The sequence below is a fragment of the Talpa occidentalis genome, unplaced genomic scaffold (assembly GCF_014898055.3).
Source record: "Talpa occidentalis isolate TD23 unplaced genomic scaffold, MPIMG_talOcc4v2.1 talOcc4.11, whole genome shotgun sequence".
Taxonomy (NCBI): domain Eukaryota; kingdom Metazoa; phylum Chordata; class Mammalia; order Eulipotyphla; family Talpidae; genus Talpa; species Talpa occidentalis.
Window position 1 is genome coordinate 92,102,291 of NW_023601104.1, and position 15,817 is coordinate 92,118,107.

Here is a 15,817-nt window from a genome sequence, read left to right on the forward strand (position 1 = left end):
CAATTTCAGGTTTTGCTATAAACTCAAACCACTGGTTTTCTTGTCTCCATAAATTGTGTAACCAATCTTCCTGGCTAGTCTGACTCAAGCAATGTGAGATAATTATCCTATTTAAATAATTTATAAACTCAGTAGCATGTATCAGCATAAAGCCAACCTATTAGCCAAAAATATCTAACCTTTTATTGACTGTTAGATATCTTTGTTTTAAACTCAGGTGCCATAAGAGCAAAAATACATTTAAATTTCTAACACAGTATTAATCATTAATACCTCTACCTTTGCATACCTTTTCTTATTTGAACTTGGCAACTCATGAGATAAGGTAGTATTACCCTCCCTTTTTTTTTTTTTTTTTTTTTTTTAATAGAGGCATGCTTTATTTATTTGTTTGCTGGTTTGTCTGTTTTGTTTATACATGCACTGGGTACAGTCAGAAGTGCGGGAGGGTGAGAGAATTCACCAGAGCCAGAGCGGGGAGCAGAGCAGGCAGAAGGACCGAAGTACACTGCCGAGGGGAGCAGCGGGCGGCAGGAGAGGTCTGCGCGCCATGTGGGACCCTCCTCCGGTGGCCGGGGAGCAGCCGGGGATCGAGGCCGCGGGCAGCCTCGCAACCCAGCGCTCAACCTCTGCGCCACCGGGGAGGCCCATTACCCTCCCTTTTACAAAGAGGGAAACCAGGTTGAAATTGTGATTTGCCTAAGATCACACTGCCGCTACGTGATAAAGCTGAGTGGCATCCAAATTTTCTGGCTCCAGTAACAAGAATAATAGAGGATATTTATGGAGACCTTACTATGCATCAAGTGCTTTGTATACCTTATTCTCATCCTCACAAAGTCCTCTCAGGAAGCTGGTCCCCTCTTTTTACTGTGAGGCTCAGAGATGCCACCAGCTCACTGAGGACCTCGGTCTGGTGACTTCATGTCGCACACCCCTTCTTGTTACTACCCCATGCTGGCCTATTCAATGCATTCAGGATTTATCAGTTTGTAAACTTCCTGGTTCAACTTTATTAGATTCTGGTTGTTGGAGACTTCATAACCTCAGGGTAAACTTGAGATTTGAGATGGGACATGAAGCTCTCTTCTTGAGAATTCCTTTTTGGGGGGCAACGTCGTGAAACCGTTCCAGACTAGACAGGTTCACTGGACAGGTTCAATTCGGATAAAGGTGCCATAGGTAGATCTGACAGGCCTTTAGTGCTGAGGCCAGGGACCAGGTGCACAGGCAGACCAGGGACAGGGGCTGGGAGGCAGGCAGCAACCCAGCCTCCCAGGCCCCGTGATCTCCAAGCCCTCTGGCTTCTTTATCTCCCAACGCCCACTTCTCGGCCGAGGTGTCCCTATTTATTGCGTTGTCAGAAAAGTCATGATGCATTTTTGCTTGAAAAACAGAAAAAATATGTCAGGACTTTTCCGACAACCCAACATATATATATACGCATGCTCCATGCTCGGCTCCCAAGCACTTTTTGTAGTAACACATTATCACGTGTGGACAATGAAATCTGGGAGGAAAGCAAAGCCCCTGCTGGCAGCTGTGGAGGCTGGCAGCAGGAGGCGAAAAGAGCCTGAGATACTCCATTTTCTCTACAGGAACATTCATCAAAATTTTATTGCGAAGTAAAGGTGTATAAAACTGTCTTTACCTGGGGCCTCCCTGGTGGCGCAAGGGTTAAGACGCAACCTGTGAAGCAATCTGCAGCCACTGCAGCACGAGTTTGATTCCCGGCCCGCCAGGGAGCAACCCACATGGCGCGGCAGACCTCTCCTGTCTCACCCGCTGCTCCCCTCAGCAGTGTGTTTCAGTCAGTCTGCCTGTTCTGTTCCCCGCTCTGTCTCTGGTGAATCCTCTCACCCCCTATACCTCTGGCCTGTACCCCAGCTCTTGTATGCATAAATAAATAAATCTTTTTAAAAAAAAACTGTCTTTACCTTCAAGAAGCTTAGCTTGAGTCTGGGAGAGACTAAGAAACTGATGGCAGCATACGGTAACTTCCTCTAGGTTTAGGGATCACTCTGTATTATTGAGGTAAGAGAATTGAACAGTTCCATGGTCAGAATTAAGGCTATAAATGGCAACAGGAGCGAGTATCAGACAAGCTTAATGCACAGCTTCAAGTGTAGGTGTAAGGTCAGGAATGGACATGGTGCAGGTTTTCCGATCCAGCAGAGCGGGTAAGGAGGAGTCAGAGTCCTCAGTGGCTTTCTGCAGGTCTTTATTGGGATTACCAGGTACACAGCAGGCAGGGGTGCTGGGGGGCTGGGAGGCTGGCAGGCCTCCCAGCCCCCAGCAAGTCTTCACTCTATCTGGGCTCTCCGGCCTTCTCTGCGTCTCTCTCGGCTTCTGTTCGTTCTCGGCTTCTTGGCTTCTGCTGGCATCCCCATGACGCCGCCCTAAAAGCCTAGTCTCAGCCCAGGTGAATCCCATCGTCCTATGCCCACACCCTACTCCAGGTGCCCGCCATCAGGCATGCATTCAGGACCGCAAGGATCCATCGTCTATCCTGATGGCGGGAGGGCAGAAAAGCCTGACATTTTCTTTACCCTACAGTAGGCTAGAAGGAAGGGACTGGGGAGGGAGCCAGGCGAGGTCCAGAACCCAGCTGGGGTCCTGGACTCTGTGGCAGTTCCAGCCATCAGAGGTCAGAGCAAGGCAAAGGGTCAGGGACAAACATAGCTGGGACCAGGGCCCAATAGTGAAAAAAACCAAGGGCCAACCCAGGCAGAGCAGGAGAAGGGCCAAGTCCACGTTGCAGCTATCTTAGGGGGCTGAGGAAGCCAGGCCAAGTGAGAACAGATGCAGCACATCAGTTCCGACGAAGCGAAGCGTGTGCCTGGCACAAAGAACCATACTCTTACCTGTTTTCCACGCGGAGTAGCCACTAGTCATCAAAACCCTCTACAAAATCTGGCTCACAACAAGGACTGACTGTGTGGGGTACGTCAGCCACTTTATATGCTAATGGCTGTTTGCACCCTTTCTCAGCTGAATCTGCTGGACGGTGAGGGTCGGCTCAGAAGAGAGGAAAAGAAGCCTACAAAGCCAAAAATCTGGATACTCTGCACCAAATAGCGCCACCCCCCCCTTCCTTACGTCCCTCTGCTTGTCATTCTCTATTACCTCGGAGGACTTGGGGAGCATCAAGAGAAAGTTGCCCCGTGGTAAATGAAGTTGAACAAGCTTTTTACACCATTGGCCTCTGTGGCTGTCACCTGCGGCCTTGATCGTGTTGATGCAGAAGCACGTCCAACTTTCGGGAGTGTGACTGTGGACACCTGGAGCGTGGGTGCAGGCATGCCGAAGTGTGCACACCTGAGCCTAGAGGCCAGGGCTAGCTAAAGGCGAGATCACTCGGTGGACAGCAGCAAGAAAGTGGCTGCGGCGGGACGGCCACAAGAGGAGGAGCTGCGTGACTACAGGCGGGGCGAGACCAGGAGAGAATGCCAGAGAGCTAAGAAAGTGCAAAGATTTGGGGTGGGGGGAGGTGCTGGGCGCCTCGGTTGCCTGGCTGACCCCTGACTCCCAGTGCCCGCCTGCCTGGCCTGTGCCTGTGTACCTGGTTCCCTGAAGAGCATTAAAGTCTGAAAAATCCACGGAGGGCTCCGGGACTTGCCTTCATCCATCTGCTGGAATTGATAGCGAACCTACCAGGTGCTGCTGGCACAAGAATGATCTTCAGGGCCTCCCCTGGTGGCACAGGTGGTTGAGCGCCGCACCGTGAAGCTGTTCGCAGCCTCTGCAGCGCGGGTTCGATCCTGGCCAGCCGGCGAGAATCCAACATGGCGTGGCAGGCCTCTCCTGTCTCGCCTGCTGCTCCCCTCAGCAGTGTATTTCGTCACTCTGCCTGTTCTGTTCCCCGCTCTGTCTCTGGCGAATCCTCTCACCCTCCTGCGCATCTGGCCTGTACCCCGGTTCTTGTATGCATGAATAAATCTTAAAAAAAAAAAAATCTTCAAGCCCTTGGGTCATTTTACCCCATGCCCAATTGTCACAGTCCAGAAACCGAATGAAGTCCAGGCCACTGGATCAAAATGTGTGTGGAGAGCGCCTTAACATGTTGGGAACGTATGAATCCAGGAAACAAGTGTGACTCCGTGGCATCTGGAGAAGCTATCTTGGCCTCGCTCTATCCTTTCAACCTGCCTGACCAAACACCTTGCCCTTGTTTACTTCTAAAGCAAAGACTACCCAGTGATGGCCAAAGGTGGTTCGAGTTAGCAAGCACTATTAGTAATGGTTTAGCATTACTGACGCCATCACTTCTGTCACAGTAACTGTAGAATTTTACACATAAATACAAATCTTAGGAACCTCATCAAGTTTTTTATTCACTTCCTTCTCCAAGCAGGTCTGAACTCTCAATGTAACATGCCAGTAAAAAAGAATGTCTCTCCCCACCACAGGATTTATTTATTTAATTTTTTTTTAAAACTTCTTTTTCTTTTTTAAGATTTATTTACTTATTTATACAAGCACTGGGTACAGTCAGAAGCGTGGGAGGGTGAGAGAATTCACCAGAGCCAGGGCGGGGAGCAGAGCAGGCAGAAGGACCAAAGAACACTGCTGAGGGGAGCAGCGGGCAGCAGGGGAGGCCTGCGCGCCATGTGGGACCCTCCTCCGGTGGCCGGGGAGCAGCCGGGGATCGAACCGGCGCCACAGCGGCTGCGGGCAGCTTCGCAACCCAGCGCTCAACCGCTGTGCCACCGGGGAGGCCCCCCCAGCACAGGATTTAACAAGATCAAACAATCACCATTTCAAGTGCACTTAGGCTCAAATCTGTTCTGTCATGGTGAGCATTGTGAAGACAGAATTCTAGCAAGAGCTTGGACCACAGCTCTTTCTCAAGAATCGCTTAGCTATTGCACAATATCCCAGAACAGCTGTTGGGCGAATGAAAGAATAATTCAAAGCAAAGCAGGTCAGATATAAAACACGCCCAAGCCACACTTGAAAATAGCTCCTTGTGTCAACCAGGTGCATGTCTGCAGCGGGAGTTTTTGCAAGGACAGGGGACAGGACGTGGCCTTGACAATAATCCCATCGCCAGCTGGCCTGTCTGCTGAGGTGGCTTTGATGGATCTGGTCGCGCATGTAGCTAGGAGAGTCACGGCACCCTTCAGCGACCCGGAGACTGACACGACAAACTGCTTTCAGAAATCGGTTTTGAACTTGTGAAACTTCGGATCCTGAGGGTACCGGCTTTTCCTTATTCGAGGTATCGCTTTTCCCTTGTTTTTCTTGGTAGAATATTTTTCAGAGACTTCTCTTCTGAGGCTAAATTAGGAATTTCTGTTCCTTATTCGAGTTCCAAGAATTGTGCCTTCCTGCCCTCCGCCCAAATTGGAAGATACGAACCGTGGGAAAAAGTGTCTTTTTACAATCTGTGGAGTAAGTGATCTGACTTGGTTTGCTTGGCCTATTTGGGATGACAATCCACTTTCCATCACTTTTCATCAAAATGCAAGTTTTTTTTCTGTGTTTCTGGGTCCTGCCGCAAAAGCAGGGGAGGAAGGCAGGCACGACAGCTGACGGGCAGTCACGTGGGCATGGCACACCCGAGTTTCTCGCTGCTCAGGTCAGGCTCCCCCTTTCAAACAGGAAAAGGGCACCAGGGAACTATAAAAACAAGGTATGCAAATAGCTTCGTGGGACTTACGAGTCCCCAAAGATTCCAAAGCCTGCATTGGTGTAGCTTTCCTGTTTGCGGGCTGATGGAAGGCAGCCTGCACCCTCGTAAACTTCGTCCATCTCAGATACGCCTGGGAAGGATGCGGCTGCTAATTTTAGACTCGGAGACTAAGATGCACAAAGAACAAGTATCACAAACATATTTAAGTTCCTTGACTCACTGCTGCTCTGGCTCCAGACCACACAATTGTACCCAAGTGAATTGCTGTTAGAATTGGTGCCTTCAGAGGAGACAACTGCTCTTAATTGGTAGCTTTAAGCCACTTCACTGGGAGAGCGCGGGGTCGTAGATACTTTGAGAAAGAACTGACAGAGGTCCGAATGAGTCAGGCTCTTCTGAGTCATAGAGGTTTCAGGTCACTCATTTAGACTGACCCTCTTCAATCTTGTTTATTCCTCTCAGGGAAGACAAAGGCCCCGAGGCAAAGATCTATTTATGGCAAGTAGGTAGAAAAGAGTAGAGGCTCCTTCCTCACATCCCACGTCTGACCAGTGTGTTCCACTCCACCCCCTCCTCACTGCCCTACCAGGCCAGCCTTTGTGGCAAGCACCACGGAGGTTCCCTGTACCTCTGCTGTGGATCCGTAGTCCCCAAATACAGCCGATCACTTGGACTGCCAGCAGTCTTTTCAAAAATTATCATTATTAAAGGAGTCCACATAAAAAATGGAAACAATATAGAAACATACTGAATAAAAATTAGATGTCCCCCGCACACCACTTGATGGCATGCTTCCAGATTTTTACTTTATGCGAGTACATAGTGTTTTATTTGAATGAAGGGTCATAGGCTCTGCAGTTTGGTTTTTTTCCTAGCTTGTTTTTAATTACCGAAAAACAAACTTTCTCATAAATCTATCCCATTCCTTTAACACTAGGGTCACAACTCAAATGTCTGCAGGGATCAGGCAATAACATAAACGAGGAATTGTAAAAAATGGAGGTTTTGCATCTAATGGCATCAGAAGCTATCAAACTACAGCCAACTGCTGCCACTGGAGAATGTGTGTATAGAAACACCAAATCTTGTGTGCTTTCAAGCAAAACAAACCTGAACTTGTTTAATGTGCAATCTCCACATTTTTAAATATTGGTAAACTAATTCATTAAACACTGGGTGGGGGAATAAGCCACAATGTCTTCAATCCAAACCCTGTCCTCCAGCCACCCTTTTGAAACTTCCGTTGCCCTGAATCTAGTTTCCACACGTCATACTTACTGAACCTTTCTCCTGTTTCTGGACATTCAGGCTGTGACATTACAGCCGCCGCAATGAGTATTCTTGTATATATCTTTGTGTGCTGGTACAAATAACTCCAGAAGTACATGTTCCAAATTGCCCCAGAAAAGGTTGTACCAATTTACAGACCTGCTGTCAGTACATGAAAGGGTCCTTTTCTGGGGAGTTTACACACACAGATTCCCAGGTGCCACCCAGAGACGAGACGCAGTAGGTCTGGGATGGAACCGAAAACTTTGAACATTTTTAAGCTCCCGGAGAATTCTGATGATGAGAGAGGTTTTGGAACCAGTGTCTTAGATTACTAACAAGTTGTTTGGGATCATTTCCAGTGAATTATAAAGGAAAACTGCAAATAATTTCATTTGCATTTCTCTGTTTTAGACTATTACCTCTAATCACAGCCCTCCATGAAAACACAAAAAGGTCTCTGCTGCTGCTGTTTCAGGCAGTTCAATCAGAGCAGAACAATAAATAAACCAACTCTGGAACCTTCGAGCAGCTTTTATTGGCACAGCCTAGGAAAAAGTGCGGTGGCCATTTCGGAGCAAAAACCTGTATTCCAGCAAGGTATTCAGTGTTATGTTTAACACACCACTGAAGCATAAAGTTTAAGTTTCTGAAGCAGATGCCCCAGGTCATTATGTGGTTTTCAAATCAATAGGTCAAGCCCTGCTGCTCTGTGAAGACCTGAAAGACAGGAAACAGACCTGGATATGCACCCTTGTCATGGGATGACTAAAAAGGCAAGGAACGGTACCAAGTTTTTTTTAACTCCAGTTCACTCCCCATTACAAGGACGCGTCTCAGCTGTAGTAGTGAAGTCTTTCCATGCTGCATCTGCAGAAACAGCATCTGCTCAGGACAAGGAGGTCAGAGGACATGGTCATCAGGATGGTAGAGCTCACTCATCAGGCGGTAGATGTAGGAAGGCGCGTTCCCACCAATGTTGGAGATGAACAGGGTAATGAGCTCCGGGGGAACATAGTCAAACACAGGGCAATGGACGCTGACCTTTTCCAGAATGTCCCCTGAAAGGCAATCACATGTGGTAAAGATAAAATTGAGGCTCCTGCTCTAACAATTAAGTAGCATATAGCTCTAGACTTAATAATGCAGGTCTACTCACTACCCCAAGGCAGGGAAGCTGCAGCGAAGTGCAAACCAGAAGAAGTAACTTCACCTCACCATACTCCCTCCTTCAAACTCTCCAAAGCCTTTCCCCAACCCTTACAGTACAATTCAAACTTGGGATTGCAACCTGCAATCTCTGGCGCCTTCCTATGCACTACACTAGTCATAATTTATAGCACGCTCCCTCTTGCTCCTCATTCTCCAGCTTTCCCCAACTGTGGAGCAAATCCTAGCTCAGGCCCTTTCCACAAAGCTTGGGAACTCTTCCTTGACCTTCCTAAGACAGGCTCTGTTCACTCAGAGCTCATCTGAAATGTCCTTTCATGAAGACCTCCCCCTAACCTACAACAGCCTCCTCGCCACTTTCCATCAGAGCAGCGTCATTTGCTTTCTTCCTAAAACAGCCCCACGACCTGACAATTTCTCGTCTGTCTTCTGCAACAGAAAGTAAGTTCTGGGGGGAGCAAGGCTAGCTATGTTGTTCCTTGTTATACACCTAGTGCCTAGAACAGTGCTGGCTATAGTGCAAGTGCTCAATGGGTGTAAATATTTCTTGAAAGAACAAATGTTTGAACAAACGGATGGAGTTATTAAAAGTCCTAAAAGAATGAGCACCGTAAGTACTGTGTTTTGCTCCCAGCAGCGGTTTAAGGCCATGTCAGCTGGTGCTGAGGCAGCAGCTCACTGAAAGTAGCTGTCTTCACTAGCCAGAGAACAGGGCCCCAATACATGGGTGTCCATGCTATAGGTGAATCTCACAAGTTGGAACAGTTCAGACCCTGCCTCCCCTTGTAGCCGTGTCACCAATACGACCCCCTACAGCAACTGAAAACAAGTACATTTTGCCCCTGGGTTGCTCTGTGCGTCTCCAACAGCAGGCTAAGCCAAGCCCAGTCCATGCTGGGTGATCTCACTACTGCCTCAACCACTCAGTTCAAATGTAGCAGTCTCAGAACAACAGAACATGAACTAAATCAAGTCCCCAGGCACTCCAAGCAGCTAAAGAGAAGAGTCCCCACAAGAAGAATGTTCACGCCGACTAATGACCAGAAATAAAAAAAAACCAAACACATCCATGCACATGTGCTTACGTATGCACACACACATCTGTACCTTCTGTGAAAGGCAGGACATCTTCAGGAGCCACAAACTTGTGAAATGAATCCTCTTCATTGGGGAACTGGAAAAGTGAAATAAGGATCTAGCAATTACACTTGTAAGTCCAATATCCAAAAGAAACAACAAAATACGTCCACGTAGAAACTTGTACTCAAATGCTGACAGCAGCATTATTCCCAGAAGTCAAAAGGTAGAAGCAATCCCACTGCCCCTCCACTGGCAAGAGGAGAAACTTCTGTGGTCGATGCATAGGATGGAATGTTATTCAGTCAGAAAAGGGAAGAAAGCACTGTGAACCTTGAAACTGTGAACCCTGAAAACCACAACATGAACCCTGAAAACGTGCTAGGCAGAAGCAGCCAAAAACAAAAGGGCACAAACTTCATTCCTTTTATATGAAAAAGCCAAATAGGCAAACTCATAAAGACAGAAGGCCGATCAGAGATCACTAGGAGGTGCGGAGAAGAGGAACTAGGGGCCAATTACTCAAAGGGTATGAACTGTTTTTCTGGGGTGATGACAAAGGTTTGAAACTAAAGAGTGGTGGGTGCATAACGCTGTGCCCGTAGTGAATGCTACTGGGCTGTGCGTTTTTAAATGGTCATGTTATGTGAATTTCACCTCAACTGGAAAAAAAAGACCCATGGACTAGGTCAATATTCTCAAAAGGAATAGTTTCTATCACTGACAAAATGGCTCTTCACTTAGTAACTGCTTATGTGCAGACTACAGAGAACACCCCCTGGAACCAGGACACATAAAATCAATTCTCCATTACTAGTTTCAACTTGCTTGGCACTTCAGCAATGGTCAGGCAATGGGAGGAGCAGCCATGTAAACCAACGACATATTGTCTTGACCTTCTAATTTTGTTTTCCTAAAAACAATTATCAATTGTTTTTCCTGGATCAAGACTTCTGTGGCTTTCCCCAGCCTCCACCGAGATGAATCCATCGAGTCCGTGCAGATGAGGAGAACCTCCCGAGTGAGTAGGCTGAAGGTGCAAAGTTCCAGCCAACGTGCCTCCATTTTGGCTGTCTTCCCTCTGCTGATGACTACCTGGAGACAGACATACCTGGGGGGAAAGCTTGAACATAGGAGCACAGACGATGAGCGGAGTGGAATGGTGCTTTGCTGCCAGGGCTAGAGTGTGAGTTCCTGTCACAGCTCTCAGGGCGCCGTTGGCCAGAATGGTCTTTGTGCCGATGATCACCTGAGGCGCAGGAAAGAAAAAGTGAGCCATCCTGGGGATGGTCTTAAATAAGCCACCGGGCAAAGCAGGCTGAATGTTCCTGCCTCAGTCTTAATATGCTGAGGGGTCACACACCAGTAGAGGGCAAGGGACTGGAGGCTCAGGACCCCAGGCTGGGCATAAAGTGGGTTCTCAAGGAAAGAATGGATACAGTGCAGGACAGGATGCGGCAGTATCTACTGCTCCCAGCCCTGCCTTTCCTGGAAATCTATACACCACACCTCCTGAGGAGCTGGGAGTCTTTCTCATTCACCACCCGCCACTGTCAAGCTCTCCAGACATAAGGAGGGAGTCCTCTGCCGCATCCCTAGCAGCTAACTCACTTAGCTCAGTCCAACTTCATTCTTTTCAATGCATTCACCACACACACAAAACAAGGCTACTCCAAGTAAAGAATAATGATATAGAATGGAAAAAGAAATTCTATCAATACATTAAAAAGGCCCAAATATGTACTTTCAAAAGGTGTTAGGAACTTTTTTCCTCTCCTCATGGATTTTTATTAGGTGGGAGGTTGGGCCGGGGGGTTGGTGGATTGGGTGGGTGGCGACACACAGGTACTTTGCAAGTATATTCTTCATGAATTCAACGTTAACTCCAAATACACTCACCTTGTTGACTCTTGACATAACAGCAAAAATGGCAGCATCTGTCATGACAGTTGTCTCAATGTCTGCTTTGGACAAATTGACTGCCATTTCATGACCCTGCAACAGGAAGGAGGGGCTGATGCTGGGAGAGTGAGACCGTGAAAGAGCTCTTGGATATAGTTGAATCTAGGGAATTCATGTGATGCTACACGTACCCAACACCCCATTTTCAACAAACAACTCATTTTTCTGCGTATGGTAGGTCGTCCCTGGTAACTTGCAGGGAAGGCCAAGGGAAGCTAATAAATACTTAATCTTCCACAGCAGCACCAGTACGGCCACCGAACTGGAAATACTACTCGCTTGCATAATTGGACATGGATGACAAGACAGCTCCTGGCTCATTATTTTTAACAACATCCTGCATCTTTACATACATATTTCCTTTTTTGAGACCTATTATTTACCTAGGGATTCATGAGCTAAAACCAAACATCAGTCGCCCTCTAGGTAATTTGCCCTATTTTGATTCCTGAAAGAATATTTATCTTTTCTTAGACCCAGTAGTTCACCCCACTTTCTTAAACCAGTGTATTAAGAATGTTCACAGAATGAACAACTTGAAGATTTACTTTTCAATTCAAAGTTGGCACGAGCCCTAGCTATCCCTCCTTACTTTTCCTTTTTCTTAGCAAGTCCACAGTCCCCCTACCTGGCAGAAAGGTGCACACTCTGCCACAATGACATGGAATTTCCTCTTCCGGGCAGCCTCTTTGAGGAAGGCCTCTACTGTTCGGGAGAAGCCAATGGTCATGATCACCTCATTGGAGTGGATGTGCTCCAGAGCCTGGGCTGCAATGTTCTCCGTTGTCCCTTCTGCAAGAAGAGTTTTGCAAGGCAAATATCAAAACGCGATGCTGTGTACACACAGAAAGGGAGTGTGCCCTTCACACAGACCGCCCGCCCAGCACAGACTGTTAACACAAGGTTAATGAATCTAAAGCCAAACGCCACATTTCCTTAAAAGCTCCACTCCTCTGGGGCCTTCTATCTCCCAAGCCCTCAGCCCTTACTCCTCAGGTAGCCCTCTCCCCACCCCTTCACCAGCTTCTTATAACTGATTTTGAAGACAGTGAATTCAAGCAAGAGGTGGCCCATTCTAAAAAAGTTCTGAGTGGGATAAACAAAGCTTCCCCCCAAAAGGAACATCTCCTCCAAAATGTGGCCACAACCCCTCCACCTAAAAAAGGGAGGTCAAAGTAGAAAAATGGGAAGAATTTTGTAAGCAGCAGCTCTAGGGGCCAAGGACAAACCCAGCTTCTTCCTCCTCCGGGGAACTGACTGTGTGAGTATCTGCAGGTCTCCTGAATCACCATGAGGACAGGGGATGGAGGCGGGCGTGTACAAAATTCAAGAGGGCGCGTAGTGAAGTAGGGTCTATCAATTGAGGTTTTGGAGACTTCATCTTTAAAAGATCTAAAAACATTAAAATTTTAAAAAGAGGAAAGCTCTATCCTCACAGTCTCTCTAACGCAGGAGGCTTGCAGCCTATAAAAGGTTGGTCTGTAAAGTAATGTAGAAAGGGTTGTCTTAGTCCTGCCACCTACTCCAACCCCTTTCTACTCAAAATGGAGGACAAAACTTCTGAGAACCACGCGACTGGTTATCTCCCAACTCTGCTAACAACAACTTCCAGGGGCTTCTGTCCCCTCCTCTGCCCGCGACTATCCTATCCACCCAGCGATCAGGGCCCTTACCCAGTTCCACAAGCAGCTCATTGATTGCCTCAATGATGTTGGACTGCAGTTGGGCATAATGGATGCTGAAATCATCCCTCGGGTCTCCAGAAGTTAAGAGTTTGTGCAGAGACTCCTGCTGATCGCTCTCGTCGCTGCGTCCGTGGAGCCTGTAGAGGCAAGAACCAAAGAGGGAGGTGAGGAGAAGCCGAGGTCATTTAAGTGACCAGCTGCTCACACCCAATGAGGGCTACAAGCAGGGAGAAAGGCTCCTGCAGAAGGCATCCCTGGGTCCAGCCCGCAGCCCCGGGCGCGGGCCTGACCTGCCGTACTCCTCCCGGATGATCCTGAGCACTCTCCGCACCATGTTGCCCACCGTGGTCTCCGAGGGCTGCGCGGCCGCCATCCTCCGGCCCTCTCGGCGAATCAGCTCCATCAGCTCCGCTGCGGGCCAAAGAGAGCAGGTGAGCAGGACAAGCGCACAGGTAAGCCGGGGCCACTTTCCGCCAGGGATCGGGAACGGAAAGTGGCCGGGGGCGCGGGGGCGCGAAGGCCGCCTCACCCGCGTTGATCCATCGGTGGTCCCTGATGATGCCGCACAGCAGCCCCAAGGTCTCCCGAGCCATGTCCTCGGAGCTGCGGCGCCCGCCGCCCCTCTTCAGGGCCTCCACAAAACTCTCGATCCTCTCGGACAACTCCGAGCCCTTGGCCGCCGCTCCCGGCATCTCGACAGGAGAGGGCCGGCCGGCAGGCCCCGCACCGGCGCGCCCGCGCGGGTTGCACTTCCGGGGCGGGAGGGGTCGACTTCCGCTCTCGGAGACGGACGCCGCTGCGGGCGGCGAAGGCCCCGCCCCTCGCCGCCTGGCCCCGCCCCCTCCATGTCCTCACCCAACCAGACCCGCGTAGCGCGAGGGCGTCAGTTACCGCGTCGGCCCCGAAGCCGACTGGCGCGAGAGGCGGAAGCCGCCTTCAAGTCCTCTTAGACGCTGAACTGCGGTGAGGCCTCCAGAGGGTGGCTGGACCCGTTGCTATGGAAACGCCTGTCACTACGCCACGACCTGAGGCGAAACTGGAGAAGCGGCCGCCCTCCTGCCTCGTCCCCTGCGCCGTGCCCGCCTCGTCTCCCGACACAGGCACCAAGTGCGCCCAGCGCCACCGGCCTTTGGGTCGACGCCCCATTATAATGCTGCTCTGTTGCATCTGTGTCTCTGTGTCAGGGTCCGCTCCTGAGGGCAGGGACCATCTCTTTTTTCGCTTTGTATTCCCAACGCCCAGCAGCTCTAATATACATTGGAGGGATGAGGAGGCTGAACGCCCACTAATGAGAAGATTGGAAGTGGGTGCTGTTATGTGAGCAAAGATGATGTCCTTTCCTGTGGGCAAACTCCAGAGGCTGGAGAGTATAGTGCAATTCCAAGAGCTAGCATTTAGTTCAATCTCGTTAGATGTTGGGTGCCTAGCGTGTGGATTTTTTATCAAATGCCACTCGGAGATAAGTCCTCTTGATCTCATTTTACAGATTAAGAAACAGACCCACCGAATTTAAGCAATAAAGGGTTGTGTTCGTGTTTAAATCCAAGTCTAGCTAATGGCAAAGTCTGTGTGTAATGAGAATCTCTAACCATTTCCTGAAGATAAATTTTTAGAAGTAGAGTCCTTGGACACACACATTTTTAAGACTTTGTTACAATTAACAGATTTGTCCTCCAAAAAGATTACAACAATACCAAAATCTGACAAAGTACAAGAAAGCTACAGGCCAATAGCCCTCAAATGAATCTATTTCATGCAAAAATCGCAACAAATTATTTGCAAAACAAATCCAGCAATGCATACAAAGTTTAATAGGTAATTACCAAGTAGAATTTAAACCCGGAATGTAAATCTGTTTCAATATTTGAAAATCAACAATCTTAACTATCTTAAAAATGCAAGCAGCTCTTTTAAGACTAAATGATCATATCAATTAATGCAAGAAACATTTGTCAAATTCAACAACCATCCATCCATAATTTTAAAGACTCTGAAAACTAAGAATAGAGGGGAACTTCTTCAACTTCAACCCTACACCTTGACATCATATTTAATGGTAAAAGATCAGAAACAAGGAAAGGATTTCCATTCTCACCACTCTTATTTAGCATCAAACTCAGTCCTATTTAGTGCGATAACGCAGGAAAAATAGAATTTAAAAAAATACAGCCTGAAAAGAAAGAAAATCATATCTATTCAAGGAAGACATGACTGTTTCCTTAGAAAATCCCAAAGAATCAAACAACAGTAACAAAAAACCTAGAATTAATCGGTTGACTTAATGAGGATACAAGGTCAACACACACAGGTTAATCCTATTCCTATACACTAGTAATAAATAATCAGAAACCAACATTGAAAACATAGTATTTCCCCCTAATCATAAAATATGTCAATTTTGACTGTGTTTGATTTTGATGTCTTAAAATTGTTTCAGTTTATATCATAGTTAACATTTACCAGGTTCTTGCCAATTTTGGATATTGTCATTGTTTTTCCAGATATCAGACCATTAAAGATGAGGGACATATTATTTTATTCATACTAAAGGATACATGCATGTGTGTATTTATATGAAACATGACAGCAAAATGAACATCCATGAATCCAACTCTTAATTTAAAAACAAATTCTTGGGTCTCTCTGGTGGTGCAAATGGTTCAAGACGCAACCTATGAAGCTATTCACAGTCACTGCAGCACGAGTTCGATCCCCGGCCAGAGAGCAACCCGCATGGCGCAGCAGACCTCTCCTGACTCACCCACTCCTCCCCTTGGCAGTGTATTTCGTCAGTCTGCCTGTTCTGTTCCCCACTCTGTCTCTGGTGAGTCCTCTCACCACCCACACCTCTGGCTTGTTTCCCAGTTCTTATATGCATAAATAAATAAATCTTAAGAAAAAAACACATTCTCAAATTCACAGACACTGAAAGTAGAATGGTAGTGGCAGGGATTAGAGGGAGAGCTGAATATTATTTCCTGGATATAGAGTTTTGGTTTTACAAGATGAAAAGGATTCT

General features: G+C 47.8%; 1 protein-coding gene across 2 annotated transcripts; it reads right to left on the reverse strand.

The window, feature by feature from the left end:
* Positions 1 to 7,422: 7,422 nt before the first annotated feature.
* Positions 7,423 to 13,554, reverse strand: EIF2B2 (eukaryotic translation initiation factor 2B subunit beta). 2 transcript variants are annotated; one of them, XM_037503846.2, is made up of 8 exons: positions 13,328 to 13,554; positions 13,089 to 13,209; positions 12,787 to 12,935; positions 11,742 to 11,905; positions 11,051 to 11,146; positions 10,263 to 10,400; positions 9,182 to 9,248; positions 7,423 to 7,965 (listed from the first exon to the last, which is right to left on the reverse strand). In XM_037503846.2, exons 1-8 carry the CDS (start codon positions 13,488 to 13,490, stop codon positions 7,808 to 7,810), a joined length of 1,056 nt encoding a protein of 351 aa, XP_037359743.1. In that variant the 5' UTR covers positions 13,491 to 13,554; the 3' UTR covers positions 7,423 to 7,807. The 2 variants fall into 2 exon arrangements, with proteins under 2 accessions (XP_037359743.1, XP_054548049.1); XM_054692074.1 differs by lacking the exon at positions 9,182 to 9,248 and having other exon boundaries at positions 7,798 to 7,965; positions 13,328 to 13,538.
* Positions 13,555 to 15,817: the final 2,263 nt, after the last annotated feature.